Below are 21,502 nucleotides of genomic sequence, written 5' to 3'. Positions count from 1 at the left end.
CATTAGCTGTATAGCTACAATGAGCAAAATGAAAAGACAAACACTTGAAATAAATCAGTCTTTGTGCAATGAATCTATATAATAAAAGAGTTTCACTTTTTAAATGGAATTACTGAAAGTAATTATCTTTTCGATGTCATTCTAATTTATTGAGATGCACCTGCATATTATCTGTGATCACATTTTCTAAAGAGATGCAGTGTGGAGTATCATCACAACTAGACTAACACTAGAAATATCTACAGGAAACCTGAAGTATAGAAACAAGTGACATTTTATGTTTATGTGAAAACAACATTAAAAATGCACATTACCTAGTTAATTTACTCACTCTCAGACCATCCAAGGTCTGAGAGTATATGTATATGTATATTATTATTGTTATACAATTATTATTCTAAATAAATAAAAGAAATTAATCCTAATTGTAACTGGAACACTATCTAAAGGCACAACTGGAGTGATGCTAAGATAATTTAAGATTTTTTTTGCATGAATATGAGTTTTATTAGAATTAAATTCTATAGACAATTCTATTGAATACAAAAAAGTGTTGTGTGAGCAGCTCGGCTATTTTTTCGGCTTGCTTGTTCACATCCAGGAGCAGAGCAGCACGTCAGAGTCAAGCAGGAGTGGTGCGTGAGACGCGCAGGCATGGTTTTTTTCTGCACAGATTTCAGATTCAGTTTGCTTTTTGATTAAACTACATTTCTTTCACTAGCGTTGGTTAGGTTGCACATAGAGAATACTGTCTTTATTCTGGGATTAACACTCTTAATAAATACACTTTAATATAAAGTAAATAGTATCTCAAAGCATTTACTGGGGCACAGTCAATTTTTACTGGGGCACGTGCCCCAGTAAATGGGGTCTAGCGACGCCCCTGCCAATCTTACAACCCTGCACAATAAGGCTCAAGACGTGTGTGGAGCAATTTGTTGCTATTTTCAGACCAGCGCAACCCTAATTTTGTGGACTTTTGGACCACATTGAAAACAACTAAAATGTTGCTTTTTTTATTCGAAAATGCCTTAGCTAAAGTCCATCATCAAAGTGCTTCGGTATTATTATCCTCAGAACTGTGTGGTTGTGCCAGCCTGATCTCACGAGAAAACGTAAGTATTTTACGTTTTGCCAGTTTAGTGGCTAATTCGTACAAATTCGTACGAGTTCAGTCGTACGTAATGGTACGATTTTAAAAAGGAGGCGTGGCACCTGACCCCACCCCTAACCCCAACCGTCATTGGGGGATGAGCAAATCGTACTAAATTGTACGAATTAGATCGTACGAATTCATACGAATTAGCCACTAAATGAAAAAGTTACGAATTGCCGTGAGATTGTGTTGGGTTGTGCCCAAAAAGTGTTCTCACGCCTCCAAGACCCACTGCACATTCATTGCATTTCATTTTCTGAAGCGCAGTGACTTCTCCTACCTTAGAAAAATAATATTTTTCTTTTTGACATTTAGCACCATATTGGGATTATACACTATATACAATAATAGCAGATATATTTATTATTTAACTATTTTGTGTCTGTTACAATCCCTTGTTTGTCTTGTCTGTTTTTTTTCTGTTTTGCTTAGAACACATCTAATTGGCCACTTCCAGATTGCTTGTTCTTGACACTACTTCCTTGGCTGCCATCTTGTTTTTGGTCACTTGCTTGTGTTTGTATGTGGTATAGTTCAGAGTTTTTGATTACAACTGGGAATATTGAGATTTGTGAGTACTGTTTTTTTTAGTGTTTGCTTTGTTTATGATACTTTGTTCCACCATCTTGTTTGACCTTGATTTTGGATTGTTTTTAAATTGTCCTTCAAATATGGTTGCCTGTTTTTGTAAATAGTTTGTAAATAGTGTATATATTTATATATATATATATATATATATATATATATATATATATATATATATATATATATATATATATATATATATATATATATATATATTGGGATAGTAAGGAATTTGATGCCATTTTTTTTGTAAAACCTTTTGACCTCTGTTTTTGGTGTTAGGTAGTTAGGGTAGTGAATTGTACTTTCTTTTCATTTCTTTTTGATCAGGTAAGTTAGAGATTTAACATAAAGGAATTTTTGTATGTTATTTTGGCCTTGTCAGCTCCCGAATTCAAACCCCAATAAATCTTTGACTTAATTTTTGGGGTCTTGTCTTTCATGTTGTTCACCATCCCTAGATGGTGCGTAACAGTGTCCTAATTAGAAGACCACATCAAGCACACTAAATTTTAAGCAGTAAAAGTGGGATTTTCCAGTGGCCAAAACAGGTTGTTGAGTCATTGTTCTGCTGCACTTCCCAGAATTTTTTAATTATATGACATTCAACAAAAATGTTACCACACTGTTTCCGCATCATTTATACATGCACGGGACCTTCCAGTTTTGGTTTTCAGTTTGATCAAGTGTTTACATTTCTTTGCAATCGGATTAGAAAAGATACAACACCTGTTCCCTTATTTGTATAAAGCCTAATTAGATTAATTAAAGTGTTTACTTAAAGATTTTTCTGTCAGATTAAGTTGTCAATCCCATTACTAATGGACTGGTTGTGTGTAAACATATAGCTACTGAGAAGCAAACTAAAACTTCTTGGGATCAGTCATTCTTTAATGCTTTTAAAAAAAAACCTCTTGTAAGTTCACAAGTGCAACTTTATTTGATAAAAAAATTTATTAAAAAAATGAAAAGTTTTCTATTCTACCTTCTAACATTGACTTGTGATGTCAAGGTTGTATTTTTACACGTCAATACTCCAGTCTTCATGTCATGTGAACCGGTGTCATACAAAGAATTATGGATGACTTAAAGGGATAGCTCATCCAAAAAGTAGCATTTACTCACCCTCAGGCCATGCCAGATGTAAAAGATTTCTGTTTTTCATTATATCATTGAAGAGGAAAAAAGTACCTAAATTTGTTTTGAATGACCTGAGGTTGAGTAAATTAACAGGAAATTATCTTGTTTGGGTGAAGTATCCCTTTAACAGTTGTATCATGGATAAAAACTAAATTTTATAGTTTTAGTTGTGAAAACACCCAACCATATTCAATTGAAGGGTATTATTAATGTTAAAATTAGACCAAATGATAGTATATACGGATGATAACTTTACACATACAGATGACCTGACTGATCTGCTAATGTTAAAAATAATAAGGAATAAGGATGTTTAAAATACTTTACACTTGGCATAATTTAATCCAAGTATTTCAGAAACTGTTGATCTGCAGGGATTTTCACACACAACCACGTGTAGAGTTTACAGAGAACAATCTGAAAAAGAGAAAATATCCAGTAGACATCAGTTTTTTTGGGGTGAGGATGCTTTGTTGCTGTCAGGGGTCAGAGGAGAATGAACAAACTGTAGTAAGTGCACACCCTGACTAACTGACAGGAAAGAGAAAATATAATCAAACATTCATTTTTACATATGCTTTGCCACACAAAAGTGTTGTTGGAGCTTCGTATGATTATGGTTGAACGTGAAGTCACATGGAATGTACTGACAATGTTTTTGGTCATTTTCTGCACTCTCAACTCCTATGGACTTTTGCTGTCTATGGAGGATAAGGTAACTCTCAGATTTAATTTAAAATATCTTAATTTATGTTACGAAGATCATCAAAATGGGATGGGAATAACATGAGGGTGAGTAATTTGATAAAATACTTGTATTTTTCATGCGGAATGAACCGCCAACTTATCCAGCATATATTTTACACAGCAATTTAGCTTAACCATTTGACCTATATATGTCTTTTTTCCTTACCCGGAGGAAACCTACACAAACGTGGGGAGAACAAACAAATTCCACACTGAAATGCCAACTGACCCAGCCGAGGCTCGAACCAGCAACCCTTTTTGCTGTGAGGTGACAGCACTACCTAATGCGCCACTGCATCAACCCAATTAGACAGTATAAGACTGGAAATAATTTTGCCTTGTCTGATGAGTCTCAATTTTTATTGAAACACTCGAATGGTTTAGTAACATTTTATTGACATAAACACTGTGACAGCTTTAATTCAGCTCTTAGTAATGTTTCCATCACTATCAGACTATGCAATGTTGTTTTTTTTTGACAAATTGGGTCCAATCCTACTAACATGGCATACCTAATAAAACGGCTGGTAAGTGTACATATAAACAGACACATACGTCTGTGAAAAAGCCCTCCAGTAGTGTAATGCCTCCTCCCCTTTTACTCTATAACCTGCAGCTGGATAGAAAATATGCCCCCCCCGTTCACTCTCTGTCCCTCTCTCCCTCTCTCTCTCTCTCTCTCTCTCTCACCGATGTGCTGAGAACAGAAGGGAGGAGTTTTAATTTGAGTTCTGAACTGTTGCCCTTCACAAGGCTCAGAGGCAGCACTCTGAGTGGATCGCTGTGGATTAAAACACCTGTCTGTGGGTTCAATCATTCTTAAAAAAGGAATTTTTATGGCAAATTACTGTGACTGGTTGTTTACAGAGGTGAAGAGGAAGGAAGTTTTACTACTGGAGAGCACAAAGAACAAGTTTTGAACCACATGGGGAAAACAAAATAACGCATTTCTGGACAGGACCAGAGTAAGACAACAAATGAAGATTTTAGCTCTCAAAAAACAAAGGTAATTTCGTTACAATCAAACAATTACAAAATTATTAAATAAGTACTTATTGATTTAAGCATCCACTGCATTTTTAAAAACAGATAAAAACTTTAATAAGTAGAATTATGCATTTTAGAAAATGCAAAAAAGCAATCCAATTTTTTTTTTACTGAATGTTTTGTTTTTTAAATATCTAAATTATTTAGCCGAGCTCTGTTTTAAATAGTTTTGCTTTTAACATTTATGCTTTTTCACTCTTAAAATAAGGTAAATAATTGCAGTTTTTTTTTTTATTTAAAGCATGGCTGGAAATTATTTTTTACTACATCTTCTTCTCACTGCCTTTCTGGGACGAGCTGCTAAAGCACAGGACGAGACTTCAACTGACATGGACATCCAAACAGCCAATCATACCGTAGACCCTTTGATGATCTCTGTGACATCAGATGGACCTCCAACTTTGACCACACCTGGAGAGGTGGAGGAGGACACCGTCCCATCCACTGGCACCCGTTGCCGTGGTTACTATGATGTCATGGGCCAATGGGACCCCCCTTTTAATTGTAACGCTGGTATCTTCTTGTACTGTTGCGGCACCTGTTTCTACCGGTTCTGCTGCCAGTTCCGTCAACAGCGACTGGATCAGACCTCCTGCTCCAACTATGATACTCCAATTTGGGCAAATACTGGAAAACCTGTGGCCACCAACACTGAGGTGCAGCCAGACCACGAGCGGGATCGAACTCATATGATTGTATACATTATCTGTGGTGTGGTGGCCATCATGGTCCTGGTGGGCATCTTCACCAAACTGGGTCTGGAGAAGAGCCGTGGAGGTCAGAATGACCTAAGTAACTCCAGGTGAGTGGAAATGAGCTCTCTTACAAAATGTAGCATGCCGATTTTAAAATGTGTAGTGTGTATTAACTCAATACAAGTGTATAAACTACAGTAACTTTTTGATGTTGTGTTAGCTAATGCCTTCATGTTGTATTATACTAGTTTGCAAAATCATCTGCTAGTTTACTGCAGATATAGATACTCATATTTCAATATAACTGACTAATTACTTACTCGGAATTGTTTATTTTAATTTAGAGCAGGGATGGGAAAACTCAGCCCTGGATGGCCTGTGACCAGTGGAGTTTAGCTTCTACCATTATCAAACACACCTGCCTATTTCTAGAGATCTTGAACACAACAATTAGCATGTTCAGGCTTGTTTGGTTAGTGTTGAAGCACACCACTACTGGACACTGGCCCTGCAGGACCAAGTTTGCCTATGGCTGTTTTAGAGTGTGTTTTTTTTCAACCCCCAAGTACTATCCATACATTTAAAAAACTAATTCCAGTATTTATGAAACGTGGTTAAAATATAGTGAGGAATGAACCAAAACCAACATTAATGTAATTATTATTGAAATTAAATATAATTGCTTTTTTTATACGTCAAATATATTCATATTGTTACGGAGTTGGGGAGTTTCTAAATTATAATTAAACTAAACAAATGAGACTGACAGAGATTGCTATTATTGTATGTATTGCTATTATTTCATTAAAGAAAAATTGCAGTAAGAACTTATTTATAAGACATTATTCTTAAACATGCTTTAAACACAATACTCAATATTCTACATTGTTGCCTCAAATAACAATCATATCCTGCAAATATATCAATAAACATGATAGTTTTAGTTGTTTAAAGTCCCAAAGAGATCAAAACCATAAGATTTTATTAGCTCACATTGCCAGTTTTGTGGTGAACAATTCATCTGTGCACGTCATTAAGAAAAAGAAAAATTGTTTGCCCTCTGCTTTCTCATTTAATATTCCATTTCTCTAGGAACTGCGTCATAATAAAAAAAAACACAAAAAAAAAAAAAAACAATCACAGCTTTCAGTTCTTGGTGACTTTAAAGGGGCGGTCCAGAGTGTAATTTTGAGGCTTGGTTGTATTTATAAGATGCAAAGCAATGTGTGCTCATGCTTCATTTGTAAAAAAAAAAAAAAAAAAAAAACTATATTTTTTCATAAATCTTACCTTGATTATATACAGCTACTCAGCAAACATGAAAACCAATGTCTTAGTTCCTACCGCCAGACTCGCCCTCAAGAGGCTCTGGTTGGTCAGCTAACATAATGTGCTGTGATTCACAGATCAGCTCCATGTCACCAGTGAAGCGTCATGTCTCCACAACCATGTGCTTTGATTCTGCTGTATAAATGGTGTCAATCAGAGTAGCTGTTAGCTGTATCTGTTTGAGCCTTAATCAGACAGAAAATGAAAAGGATGAACCTCATGCCTGCTCTCTTAAATAAAATCTGACAAGTGTCTGTAACAATTGAAAATAGGGTGTGGCTCCTTTTAAGTGAGAATCACCATTTTATGTATGTGTGTGTGTGTGTGTGTGTGTGTGTGTGTGTGTGTGTGTGTGTGTGTGTGTGTGTGTGTGTGAACAGTCTGTAGACTGAGGCCCTAAGCGGTTGCTTACCTTGCTTATTGTTTAAGTCCGCTCCTGTGTGTAAGTAATATGAAACGTTCACATATCTTTTACGAGTTCATTATCTGAGTTGTAGAACGCAGGGAAAGTGGCTGCATAGAGAGACACTGCAGTGCTGCTGAAGCAATTTTCTGATAAATATGATGTAGCTAAAATGTTAGTGGTGCCAAACAGCATTTCCCATTTACATCCTTGCTACAGTCCATAGCTTCTGCTTGTTGGAGCTGGTCCTTTGAGGAAGTTTTAGCTAAATCCAGCATTAACCTGGTGGAGATTCTAGAAGCTCTCTTTTGTCAAATGCTATATATATATATATTTTTTTTTTAATTTCAAATTTCTTTGATCAGGTTTTTACATGAAATATCAACCATAACAGTCATTTTATAATTATCCTTCCACGTTAATGTTTACACTACCCCAACCCCGATTGAACATTTCTCTCCCTCAAAAGCTACTAACTTTCCATTAAGAAAAAAAAAATAATAATATTAAAAAAGTAAAAATAAATAAATAAATATATAAAAATAAATAAATAAGATGAAAATAAATAACAAATATGTGTTTATTCATATATTATTGCTCAGTTTAAGAATCAAGAGAGTTTGCCAGTAGATAATCTAAAAAGGGGCACCACAACTTGTCAAAGGTCTTTAAAGAACCAGTAAGTGATAGTCTAATCTTTTCCAATTTAATAGAGTGGAGGAACTATGACGTCAATTTGTATGCAAAAACCCGGAAGCGAGTTAGCATTTTAGCACTTCCGGTACCCTCGTCCCAAAGTCAATGGGTTTTTTGAATAGGGTTTCAGTAAAATTGTTTAAATAAGGTCCGTGGCTAACACCAACTTAAGATACTTTCATGATTTGTTCTACGACATTAAACACATCAGTTACAGCACACTATTCAACTTTTAAATCGATTATGCTTCTTTAAAAAGACGGTTGCTATCAAGTTGCTAAATGGGACTACAGGCGGCGTCGGGGACAATATACGTCATCGAGCTGATCTGGTCTGGAGCGCAGCACGCTTGTGATGGACGTTTGGATTTGTCTGTGATTTAGGTATTTTCATGAATAGTACTTTATAGTTTGTTGTATTATTCTAATTGAGAATTCAGATTGTGTGCAGATAATTCTTTATAATTCCACTTATAAAGGGTGTCGAGACAGACTAATTTGTTGATCATTTATTTTAATTAAACGATAATATGAAGATACTGCTCACCAGTGCAGCAGCCTGTTTCTTTCCTGCTCTCAGTAATGCAAACGTGTGAATAAATGTGTAAAAATACATGCATGTTAACTGTCATTTTAACGTGATCAAGTGATTTCTCGTCTTTTTTTCATCATCTGAACACATTTAACTGCAGTATGTACACTCCTCCATAAAACGTTCAGCAGATGTGACTGTATGGGCTGCTTTTCGCTGTACTTCGTGACAAAAAATGAATATTGAATGTTGCTCTGTGTCCATGATGATGGAACTTGATGGACTTGTTTCTCCTCACGCCTCATTTCTGTCGTCTGTTTAAGGTAAGCAGACTGTGTGCGCGAGCGATACACTTATTTAAATATGTCTCATAATAATACTATATAGGCACATTTATACACATTTTTAAAACTTTTAGAACAACCGCAAAGCAAAACAGACGTATTTCCCATGTAAAAACGATCCAAAAGGCACAAAGGTCTATGTGTGTTTGCGTATTTGCGTATGAGTATAATATATAGCGTGGATTATAATATAATAAACAGAGAGATTAACTCTTTGTCATGGACATTATTTGTAAGAAATAAGCTTGATAAATTGTCTGTAGCAGGGTGGTGCTGACGTCACTGACGAGCGCCCCGAGGGCGCTGTAGTCAGTTTATAGCCTAATGTTAGCTTTTCAAGTCTTGCGTTTGCATTTAAGATTCAAAAGTGCTCAAAGTTGTATTTTCGTGTGACAATTATCCGGCTGAACAAAACGTGTAAGTGTAAAGAACGGTGTTTGAACACAGAGCTTATTATTCGCAATCTTCGAAAACCCTATGGGAAAATCCTATAGGGATTTTCACGAGGGAACCAGTTTTATGCTAGCAGCCGATTAGCCTACAAAGTGACGTCATAGTTCCTCCACTCTATACAAGTAAACACTTTTTTTGTCCATGCATCAAAAGATGGTGGAGAGACATGTTTTCACTTTAAAAGGATGAGACGTCTCGCTATTAAAGTAGTAAAAGCTAAAGCCTTCTGACCATTATTGAAAGGTTGGTAACCACTGCCAACCCAAAATTGGCCAGACGTGCTATATATATTTTTTTAATTCTCTGGAACATAATTAAAAAAAACTGTAACCACTTCTCTCTTTGTGTCGTGTCCTTTTGAAGTCCAAATACAGAAACAGAACAAGCTCTTTGGAAAAGCAGCGTTTGGACAGCATTTTAGCTTTCTCTGCTATAACATTACAGCACCTCTAGCCACGCTCCTTTGGTGCGCGGGGTATATGTGCATGGTAATAGCGTGTAACCGGAAACTCTTGTGATCTCACTAGCCCAGAAGTATTTTTTTCTGTAGTCCCTAAAGTTTGTTCGCTGTAGGCTTTGCTAAGCTAACTGTGTAAAAGCCAATGTCTCCCTTTGCATTAAACTTTGAGTGTCTTACATTTAGAGATGTTGTTTATATTAACACAGCTACATTACACATGAGCTAAAGTTTAAAATATGATATATTAGTGGACCACCCCTTTGACAGTATTGCACAAGATATTGTGCAAATGTGGCATCTAATGTTGATGAAAACATTAGTTTTCATAATTAGATCTGTGGTACTTTCACAAGTAGACATTGTTTACCTAATTGAGTCCCTCTAAGGTGGCATTTAAATAAATGGAGAATGGGATATGGAGAGAGAGAGTGATTTCTACGAGTGATTTGTCAAGCCCAGTCACCTGTATAAAGCACACTCAGAAATGCACAATGCTTTTATGATATGGAGTGATTGTTAGAAAGTGTCTGGTGCAAATGTGCAAAACTAGTGTAAGTGTCAGTTAAAGTGTCAGAGACCTTGTCTACAGGTTATTTGTCAAGCACACTCACCTGTGTGAAGCACACTCAAAATTGCATAATGTTTTGAGGTTTTCCTGTGGTGTTGTGGGGAGGAAACAGGGTCTTGGTTTTTGGAAGCTGAAATTGTGAATAATATTTAATCTAACGGCTTGTGAAAAGAAACTAGTGAGTAGTCTAGCCGAGCAGGCTCTAATGCTCCAAAACCTTCTTCCTGACGGGAGCAGTTGGAATAGAGTGTGGAAGGAATTTGTGGAGTCTTTCACAATACTACTAGCTTTGCTGTAGCATTGTGAAAGGAACATGTCTTAAATAAAAGGCAGAGGGGGCACCAATGATTTTTTTTTTGGAGATTTGTCCCTTTCTTTAGCCAGTGAAGAAAGTGTAGGCATTGTTGTGCCGTCTTAGAGAGAGAAGGGTCCTGGTGGTCCTGGTGAGATCCTCTGTCAAATTTAGTGCTGCAGACTCTTTCCACAGTAAAGCCTGTCGGTGAACAGTGTGGGAGGTAGTCAATAAAGTCAATTAATTATTTTTTTGTTTATTTTAAATATCTTTTTTGGGGGGCACGTGATTAAACAGAACAAAAAGAAACATGGCTTTTGATAACGTTTTTCTCACACTTGAACCACAGATCTGACAGATTATAACAGCTTTAACACACACCTTTCAAAGTTGTGTGTTACAACAACACTCTGTAATCCACTCAAAACGCTATTGAAACCCATTTTCGGATCACAAATTACCAGTTGGACGCTATGGGCCCTCCATGCAGCAGCCAAGAAAAAGGTCTATAATTGTAACAAGTAGGGCTGTTAACCTAGACTGGTCTCACGTTTGGTTCGGTTACGATTGTCATGCCATCGATTTGGTTCAATTCAATATCTTGGTGCATCTCAGTGCATTGACGATGCTTTCCATACATAATTAGATTTTTTCTTAACAGCACAAGATTTTTTTTATTTTTATGAAAATCTATAAATATATTGGTCACACTTTACAATAAGGTTCATTAGTTAATGTTAATTAATGCATTTACTAACATGAACAAACAATGAACAATACATTTACTACTGTATCTGTTCATGCTAGTTAACGTTAGTTAATGAAAAAACAGTAGTTCATTGTTAGTTCATGTTAACTCATGGAGCATTAACTAATGTTAACAAGCATGGACTGGGATGTTAGTAAGCCATTAGTAAATATTCAATTATGATTAATAAATGCTGTACGTGTGTTGTTCATGATTAGTTCATGTTAGTAAATGCATTAACTAATGAACCTTATTGTAAAGTGTTACCAATATATTTATATATAATTTGTAATACAATTTTGTTCTTTAATACAGCAGTAAGATACTGCTGTATTAAAAACAAAACTCTAATCGATACACAGAAGACAGCATGAGCATTTACGGCAAATAAACTAATGTAAACATTATCCCTCTTGCTTTTTGAGTGCTGACAGGCGAGGTCTTACACCCCTATGATTGGTTATTGTCTTTACCAGCTCAACAGAAAGGGCTGCGATCGGCTTTAGAAATGAAAGCACTGTTCACCGATAGCGGGACGAACAGCCGCGGTTACAGTCTGCATGCGCATAATATGCATTTAGCACAGGTAATAATATAAAAAAAAAAGCTACAGTTACAAAAAACTAATTATTATTTGTATGCTAGTCAAGGCGTCAAAATAATTTTTTTTATAAGAACTGTAGGAAATGGTCAGAAATATAATACATATAAAATATATATATATATATATATAGTTACGAATTAAATTAAAAATCCTTAATCAAAAAGAGATGCAACCAAAAACGTAACAAAATAACAGGGATTAAAAATATAATCCCTGGTGCCCCCGCGCTCTCTCTCCCCAAAATATACCAAAAACACAACCACTAAGAATTAACAAGAAAATATGATTTATTTACAGAAATAAGGAGCAAAAATAACATCAGGAGGGGTTCAGCCAAAATAAATGACAATAAACCAAGCTAACTAAATTAGATTAAACTTCCCTAAAAAAACAAATAAAATAAAATACAGAAAACTTACCTCCCTACTAACAAACACAGGAGAAAACGAAAATAACAAATAAGGCACCAAACCTCCCTACATGCTCCAAGCCCGACAGGGAGACAGTAAACCGGGTTTCAATCGCCGGTTAAAGATTAACACAACGGCATCTCAATATACATGCAAACACTCATGGAATCACGTTCTCCACTGAGTACAAGCGGGGAAAATCGAGAGAGAGCGGGGAGCCATCGAACCCATGTTCTCTGCAGGTTTTTATAGCCGCCGCCAATCATGGTCCGTCCCAACGTAATCCGCTGCACCTGCGAATACTTAGAGTGAGGAAGAGAGAGAGAGCGAGAGAAAGAGCGCGAGAGCACGAGAGAGAAACCACACACAAGCCTACACTACGCTACTCGTAACAATATATATATATATATATATATATATATATATATATATATATATATATATATATATATATATATATATATATATATATATATATATATATACTACAAATGCACAAATAATACAATTGAGCACACTTTTTACAGGGGCTGATTTCATAAACTATAAATTCAAGGTTGTCTTATTTTGGATTTTTAAAACAATTTAAAGAGATAATTTACTAGAGTTGTTTTATTTATTATATGTTTTTATTTACTCACATAATTTAAGATGTTGGGAACTTTTCTTCATTACATCATTAATTAATATTTTTAGCTGAAACTGTGGTCATTGGTAAATCATAAACTCAAAGTCAACAACCAGCTTAACATCTTTATCACTTACAGAGAAAGACCAAAAATTTAGTGCAGCATCCAGCCAACTAATGCCATTAATTCTGTATGTATGCTGCTCATGCTATTTTAACCATCACTGGTACAAGAAGCATAAAAACATAAAAAAAGAGTTCAATAAAATGTGCAGAATGTTGTCCTTAGGCTATTTTAATTTTATTAGCATCAATGCATTGAAAAAGCTAACCCAATCCAATATTTCTATATGTCTCAAACTCCAATTCTTCTTCCTTATCTTTTCACTCAGAATGTCAAATCCAACCTTTTGTTCTCATTGTTCAAAATATTCAGAATCCTTTTATGAATATCAAATTACCTGTCACAAGCAATAAAACAAATTACGAGGAATTTATAATTCTCTCAGCATTCTGTCATAACCCCATTTCAGACATGAAATGACCCAGTAATGTAAACAGTCCTATTGAGATGAACACATTTAGAAAACGAAAATATTCATCCAAAGATTAGCACTTCTCGGAGGTTAACACCTCTCCAAGAGCATTTCCCACACGCTGAACACAGCTCACCAGATTAACTCTTCTTACAAGATTAAGAGTTCTCCTGCGATTAACACTCTGCTTTAAGATTAAACTTCTCCACAGATTAACTTTTTTTGAAGCTACTGCTGCACTTCACAGCTCGAGACATCTTATTTATAAATTTCAATTCATTCCATTCAAAGCACAGTAAATGTTTGCACAGATGTTGAATGTATATTGAACTGTGCTTTTAAACATTTTCAGCCATGTCTGAAAGTGCCTGTTATGCTATTTTAAATTGTTCTGTTGGTCTCCTAGGTGTACATCTCAAATAAATGCAATTTACTTTTTACTCTTTTACTTCTACTCTGCTCTGATTGGTCAGGTGGCCCTGTTGTGATTGTTCCACCACTTCGGAGAATAAAGAAAACCACATCAGATTTTTGTTGCAGCTTCATCAGTTGTCCAATGATTAAATGTTAAAAGAACAAGTTGATCCACCTGAAACACTACCGGAATTAAAACTTGAGTAGGAAGCTATTTAGTGGTTAGTTTTTACTTTTGTGATAAATTATGAGATGTAATTGCCAAGGCTATTTACACAGAATGTGTCTTTGCATTTAAAAATTAATGTAAGTGAATGCAGTGCTCAGGATAATTTTTTAAAAATCACCTGCTCTCCCATGTTGCCGTCAAACAGTTGTCAAGCCAACTTACTGTCAGCAGAACCTCTGAGTGTTTCTGATTGGAATGATGCTTTGGAACTGACATTGATGAGTGGTGCTGTATGTAAAAAAAAAGATGAACTATTTTTAAATATCCTCATCTTTATTTATATATGAAATTATTTTATTAATAATGTCAACAACACAAACCAATTACAGTGATTGAAGGTCAAAATAGAAGTTGTTCAAAGGCAGCCATTGAAAATCGTAGGCTGCCATTATACAAATGTGTTTTCAAGAGATCACACTTAGCTGATGATTGTTTATAAAGCTTGTTTGGCATGCTGTCCCGGGAGAGAGTCCTGAGCTCATAAGATCCTTGAGCCCGGGGCTGCCTCCCGTTTGCAAGGCGAGAGGGGAGTTTAAGCTTAGGTAGATCTCGAACTCCCCTGCTGTAGTAACTAATGAACAGATAGTGATTGCTCTTAAGAGATAACCATTTAGCATGTCTATGATGCCAATTTGGATTTGTCAATTAACTTAGGTTGGATGTTTTTTTGACTGTGGGAGGAAACCGGAGAACCCAGGGGAAACCCACGTGAGCAAAGGGAGAAGGTGTAAACTCTGCACAGAAAGTCAGCTGGCTTGGTAAGGATTAGAACCAGTGACGCTCTTGCTGTGAGGCAACAGTGCTAACCACTGGGCCAAAATGCCACCCATCTAGGAAAGGAGGAAAAGTAGGGGTGTAAGGGGGGACTCTTCAAAACGAAGATGGCTGTCATATGGAACTTGGGGTACTTATAGTGGCTTAGGAATCGTCTGATTGGTGAATCATAAATTAAACAATGCGGGGCTGGCTGCAAGCAATCATAAGCATGTGATCCTCTGAAATTAGTTTTTAAATAAAATTCATTAAGAGTTCACACTTAGCTGATGATTGTTTATAAAACCTGTTTGACATGCTGTCCCAGGAGAGAGCCTTGACCCCCGTGGTAGATCTTGAGAACTCCCCAAGATACTTTAATAAGCTCGGGACAACAGCCGAGTATTAAAGAACCCCCTAAAAGACTATAAAGATCAAAGCCATAAGCGGCTGCTTAATGGAAAGTGTAATAATGATGGCATCAGGAGAGGGTTTGCAGGAGCAAAGATGGAACCGGTGCAGAGTGTAAAGGCTTAGGTTAGAGTGATCACTACAACTGAAGTGGTGGATTGGCTGCTGATGTTGCAAATGATATGTGTGCTCCCGTAGCAGTATTTAACTGTCATGACTGGACGGAATAGTAAGACAGATGTAATAATTTTAATGCAGGATGTATGAGCTCTGCTAGAGAGACTTTTGAAATGGTAGTGATGAAATGTCAGGATAAGCTCAGTGGAGCGTCTTTGCTGCAGCAAAGGTGCGATAGAGTCAGTGATGCAGAAGAGAATTTAAGCTAGGCAGAGCATCTCTACAGTTGCAGAGGTGCAATGAAAGTCAGTGGTGCAGAGGAGAATTTAAGCTAAGTGGGGCATCTCTACAGTTGCAGAGGTGCAATGGTAGTCAATAATAACAACAGGTAAATACTCTTCTGCGGAGGCATTAAAACTGCTGTGGCAGTGCTGGGGAGTGTGTCAGTCGTGGTATGTTAAATAGAAGTGTATGTGAGCTCAGGCAGAGTGTCAATGCTGTGGCAGTGGTGCAGAGGGGAAAAGAAGCTCAGCGGAGCTTATCTGCTGTTGCAGAGGTGCAGTGAAAGTCAATATTGGAAGGCAAATATGCTTCCGCGGAGGCAATTTAACTGCTGTGGCAGTGCAGGGAGTGTGTCGGTAGTGAACGGCTAAATGGAGATATGTATGAGCTCAGGCAGAGCGTCACTGCTGCGGCAGTGGTGCAGAGGGAGAATAAGACTCGGCGGAGCGTCTCTGCGGTTGCAGAGATGCAGTGGTAGTCAGTATTGGAGCATTATTATTACTCCCGCAGGAATGATAAATAGTGTCAGTAATGATATGTAAAAAGTGAATAAGGGTTGAACTAGAGCGTCGCTGCAGTTGCAGTGGTGCTATGGGTGAGTGTAGCTCGGTGGCACATCTCTGCTGCTGCAGAGGTGCAGTGGGTCAGTATGGAGGCAATGTGTGCTCCCGCAAAAGCATTTACTGCTGTATGAATGCAGGGGCGTGTCAAAGTAGTGTTAATTTTAAGTGTAAATGTATATGAGCTCGTTTAGAGCGTCATTGTTGAAGTGACTGAAACTCAGGGCAACCCCTAAATGGGTCAGAGCTGTGGTGGATGGAAGTGAATAGAAGTATGGGATAGTTCAAGTTTGGAGGGAAAAGTTAAAGGAAGTAAAAAGGGGAGAAGGGTAGTGAAGGAGCTCATATAGTAATAGGAGGGAGAATAAGGGAAAAGGCAGAGTCATACTTATACCTAGAAAAGCATGTTGGTGGAAGTCGGCTGGAGAGGATCAGCTGGGCTTCCCTGAGTTGGTATTGCTCTCATGTGGTGTAAGAATGCTAAGAGGGTTTGGAATGGGTGCGTGGGAAAGGGGATATCAAACTGTATATATAATTTCCTTTGCAAAATTGATCTATTTTGCTTTGCTTAATTAAGAAAGTTAACATTTCATTATCCAGCAAAGTTAGATCAGATATGGGGAGGTGATTTGGTAATTGAAATTTGATGTTAGTTCAGAATATCTCAAAAAATAAAAAGGCTAGTGTAAATATGGCATCGAGGGTGTGGGCTATGTGAGCGGAAATGTATACTTTAAGTAGAGTGTGACTGTATTTGGAATGTATGTAGAATGTAATGGATTGAATGAGGGTCAGATTCTGCAGCCGAATGTCATGGTCTCTGATATGATAAAGGAGAGAGAATCAGAAATTTTTTACAACATGGTACATGTGTCAGAAAATTGTCATTAACATGTACGGCAGACATAATAAATTGTTTTAGCTGATATCCATGCAAGGCATCTTAATAAGGGCGTGGGCAACTGTGAATAGAAGGACCTTTTGTTAATGCATGGTCCGATAGCTTTGTTGTCGCAATGTGCAAGGATGGTAGAGGTAGACATTCGTCCATCCACATGATGGCAGATGGATGGAGAGCTGAGAATATGGGGTATGGCTTGTCTGGTGGTCCTGGAAGTATCTATTGAAGCTCCATTTGTCAGAAATGTCCTCCTTCTATAGCAGCTGAGCGGGAAGCTTGTTTTTTTGCAGTTTTTTTTACATCCAACTGACTTGCCATTATAAACTTACATATGACACTTTGTATATCAACACATGAGTCTGTAATACTGGCGTATTACAATTGGACTTCTGTGCTCGATGTGTATAATGTTATTCAATAGCTGGGTGATATTCACAGGTTGGGTAGTAATTTTTTCAGAAGTTTAATGGCTATCGGATGTAACTGATTTTTATTTATTTATTTATTTAATTATTTATTTAATATAAAAATATCAACTGCCAACATCAAACTCTGAACTTTATGTCACCACTTAGTGGAAACTGTGTGATTAGAATGTTGTTATGGTCTTTACTTTAATCAATGATTAAATACCATTACGTTTGGTATCTCAATGTGATTAAATGACAAGCTTTTCTGGCCCAATTCATTCACGAGATCTTTCTAGCCTTGTACATTCATTAGTTGACAAGAGAGGGTGGGACCATGTCGAGTTGGAAGCTCATTTGATGGTGACACTTCTCTTTTCAGCTATTGGCTCAATGGGCTGTCAATCAAAGATCGGCAGCCATTTCGTTGACCAAAATTACTAGGCTGTGTCCAAAACCACATACTTCCATACTATATAGTATATACTAAAATCAGTATGCGAGCCAAGTAGTATGTCCGAATTCAAAGAATTTGAAAAACAGTATGCGAGAATTACCCGGATGACTTGCTACTTGCGGCAAGATTCTGGAGTGCGCATCCCATGTACGCTGTGCTATCCCATGATGCCCCGCAAGCAAATTCATGAATGGGAGTAAATCGATGCAACTAACGCAATCATGACAAAATGGCAGATGTAGTATGTCCGAATTCCATTAATTCTTTTTACAATCATACTAGAACATACTTTTTTTAACGGCCGAGTAGTACGCTTAAATTTAAAGGCAGTATCTAGTGAGTAGTAGGCAGTTTTGGACACAGCCCGATTGTTTATGTGTAGAGACGCTGCTGCGCTGCAATGACTGGCTTAATAATAACAACGGCTTCCCCTAAAGTATGCAATATATGTTCCGCGGGTGCACTGCTAGGGGGGCAGAGAGCTATTGCAATGGCTTGGTTTGTCGGCGTCTTGAGAGTTTAAGCGGAGTTCGTGGACGATGATCGAGTTTTTACTGATCTTGCTGTAGAATTGGGTTGAAGCCACAGCGGATGCATTGTGTAAGGCACTTTGAAGTGGAACGTTTTGATGTTATTGTTGAAGTTGTTGTTGAAATTGTTGTTAGAGTATAGTTGGAGATGTAGTTGTTGTTTTGAAGTAGTAGTAGTTTTTGTTGTTGTTGTAGTAGTAGTTGTAGTAGCAGAAGCAGCAGTAGCAGCTGATTCGGAGCAGAGCTGTCTTCAAAACGAAGATAGCTGTCATATGGAACTTGGGGTACTTATATATATATATATATATATATATATATATATATATATATATATATATATATATATATATATATATATATATATAAATATTTTTATATATATTTCATAAATTGAATAATGCGGGGCCGGCTGCAAGTAATTATTAGCACATGATCCTCTCAAAATTAGTTTATAAATAAACTTTACAAAGATTCAAATACTACATACTGGAATCATTTTTTTTTTCTTAAAAGAGAAAATAACTTTATTAGTTGTGCACTTTGGTCTGTTAAACTTTGCAGACCCATTATGTAAAAAGAAAATTATAATGGGAGCATCTATAAATTTGAATGATAAAATTCCCATACAAAAATATGATTGTCAATATATGCAAAAGTCATATATAGCATTTTAGATTTATAAAATATGTCATTTATAAAAACACTTGAATTACAAGAAAGATAAAAAATTATCACTTTTGTATATCTTTCCATCACTGAAATTGGAATTTTCGCTGGAAGTATATAAGCTATAATGTTATTGTCACAGCCAAGCCAGATTCTCCTCACTCCCAATCACAAATATTACCGCTCACAGTCACCCCAAGCAGCACAATCTCCATTACCTGAGTACTAATCACTCCCACACCTGCATGAAACCATCTGTCGTCACGCCAGCCCCATAAAACTCTGCACTCTGCTTTATTTAGTGTCCGCCTCATCGCACTTGAGAAGGACAAACTTCCTATTAGCTATCTGTACCTTATCTGGTCCAGTTTATCTATAGTGTCTTCATCTCTCCTCCTAATGTGGTTTCCCTCCTTATTGTGATTGTGTGTCTTCCGATCTCTTGTGTGTCCATTCAACACCTTCCGTGTCTGGTTCATTCCATCCACCTGCAAGATAAAGACTTTACCTGTTGCCATATTTACCTGAATACTCTACATTATATTACAATAAACTGTCATTTATATTCACAGTTCTGGTCTCAGGGGAGCCTTCTTGTGACCGTTATATATGTTTATCCATGGCCATATATGAACATATACTGTATAAACATATATAATTATAGCCAGGGCCAGACGGAATTTGCGGACGTTTTTTGCTATTTCTGCAGAGAATTTTGGTAAAAATCTGCGGATTTCTGCGGAATTATTTTGGGAGTATCCAGTGGAGTATCATAACTAAAAACTTAAAATATTAAATAAAAAGTAATAAATTACTGAATAAAAACTGAATAAATTCAGATTTACACATTTAGCAAATAAACAAAATTAATAATGGGCTAAAAATCTGCAGATATATTTTGAAACATGTTGCATATTATGACATGAACAGTATTTTATGTAAAATCTAAATGTGAACTTGTATGTCATACATGTAATTTGCATATATTTCCATGTATCATATTTCTAAATGGGCTGGTGCATTAAAATCTCCAAAAAGCTCTAACCCCAGTCAAACATTAAAAAGTAAAGCGTGTTTTACCTATTAAAAAGTAAAGCGTGTTTTATCTATCAGGCTAAACTTATGCAATTCATGCACACCTGGGTTGAAGTATTCTCATATAAGCATGGGACTTTTGATTCTTTCCATGAGTGTCCCTGCTGAACAATGAAGAGCAAAAAAAGCTTTAACAGTGTAGACTGAAAATACATATAATGTGAGTTATCATGATAATGTGAGACATAGCGCATTGTGAAATCCAGCAGTGATACTGAAATCCATGATTCAGATCACATCTTAAACAGCATGCAGAGGCCAAAGGCAAGATTGTGTGCCATATACAATATCCTATCCAGAGTTAAAGCAAAGGATCAGCATGCTGGGCAGAAATTCCTAGCATATTGGCATCTGGAGGGGCTGAGATTTTTCATAATTTCAGATATCATCAGACCTTCTGGTTTAGAAGAGGCCACAGACACGTGAATATAATTAATCCCCTCAAAAAATAGTTTTAGTGATAATTGAAGAGAATTATTGAATAAAGTGTGTAAATACTATGTCAAAAAGCCCAATTCACATTAAAATCAACATTTACAGGTCAAAACTGACAATCATTATTTACTCAACCTCCTGTCAATTAAATATCATATTGTTGTTCCTGTGGAAAATACATTTTCAAAACCCTCATGTTATTACCCACATTATCACCCACTGTTATGTTAAGTTCATTTAAAAATAAAAAAAACTTATCATTAAACTATGAGGGCAATAAATAAATGAAATAATTGTTCATTAATCGTAATCAAGTTCAAATGTTCAATAAATTGAGATTTTGATTTTAGGCCACATCGCCCAGCACTATCCCATATACTTGCTATAGAAGCCTAAGGAAACATAAACATGGACATAAACAGAATTCAGTAGTGCTATTGCAAGTAAATGAATGTTTGCTTTCTGAAACAGGTAAACAGAGAAAGACGAGTAAGAAGGAAAGCTTCCCATCTTCTTCTCCAAATTTCTGAGTGTGTTTGTCAAATTTTAACCTGTGTCCTTCCTGTTGAACTGTCTGAACTGATTTGATGTGAATTAGAAGTGGCTGCTCATGACTGCGCATGGTGTGTTGACTTGTGTGTGTTTGTGTGTTGATGTGTGTGTCTTTGTAATTCTTGAGACGTCTCTCCCGCATGGTTGGGTCTTAGTGGGTGTGCGCTGACATTTGAGTCCTCCTGGCCCCCCATCAGCGGGACTCAAGGCTCTCCTGGTCCTCTGAGGCTAACAGACAAAACTACACTATTACTACTATTTTCTTTGGGCTATCTCTGGCCCTGCAGTTGCCATTTGTGTAAAATGCTGTACTTGACTTTA

The 21,502-nt window shown here is 36.6% G+C and overlaps 1 protein-coding gene across 2 annotated transcripts in view; it reads left to right on the top strand.

The window, feature by feature from the left end:
* Positions 1 to 4,376: 4,376 nt before the first annotated feature.
* shisa8b (shisa family member 8b) overlaps positions 4,377 to 21,502 on the top strand; it is a 72,549-nt gene continuing 55,423 nt past the window's right edge. For both annotated transcript variants that reach the window (XM_021472515.3, XM_073918397.1), the window contains exons 1-2: positions 4,377 to 4,634; positions 4,917 to 5,477. In XM_021472515.3, coding sequence (XP_021328190.1) covers positions 4,606 to 4,634; positions 4,917 to 5,477 — 590 coding nt within the window. In that variant the 5' untranslated portion in view covers positions 4,377 to 4,605. The remainder of the gene's footprint in view (positions 4,635 to 4,916; positions 5,478 to 21,502) is intronic.

This window comes from Danio rerio, chromosome 12 (genome assembly GCF_049306965.1).
Source record: "Danio rerio strain Tuebingen ecotype United States chromosome 12, GRCz12tu, whole genome shotgun sequence".
In the NCBI taxonomy this organism is placed as follows: Eukaryota; Metazoa; Chordata; class Actinopteri; order Cypriniformes; family Danionidae; genus Danio; species Danio rerio.
This window is presented reverse-complemented; position numbering and strand designations above follow the sequence as displayed.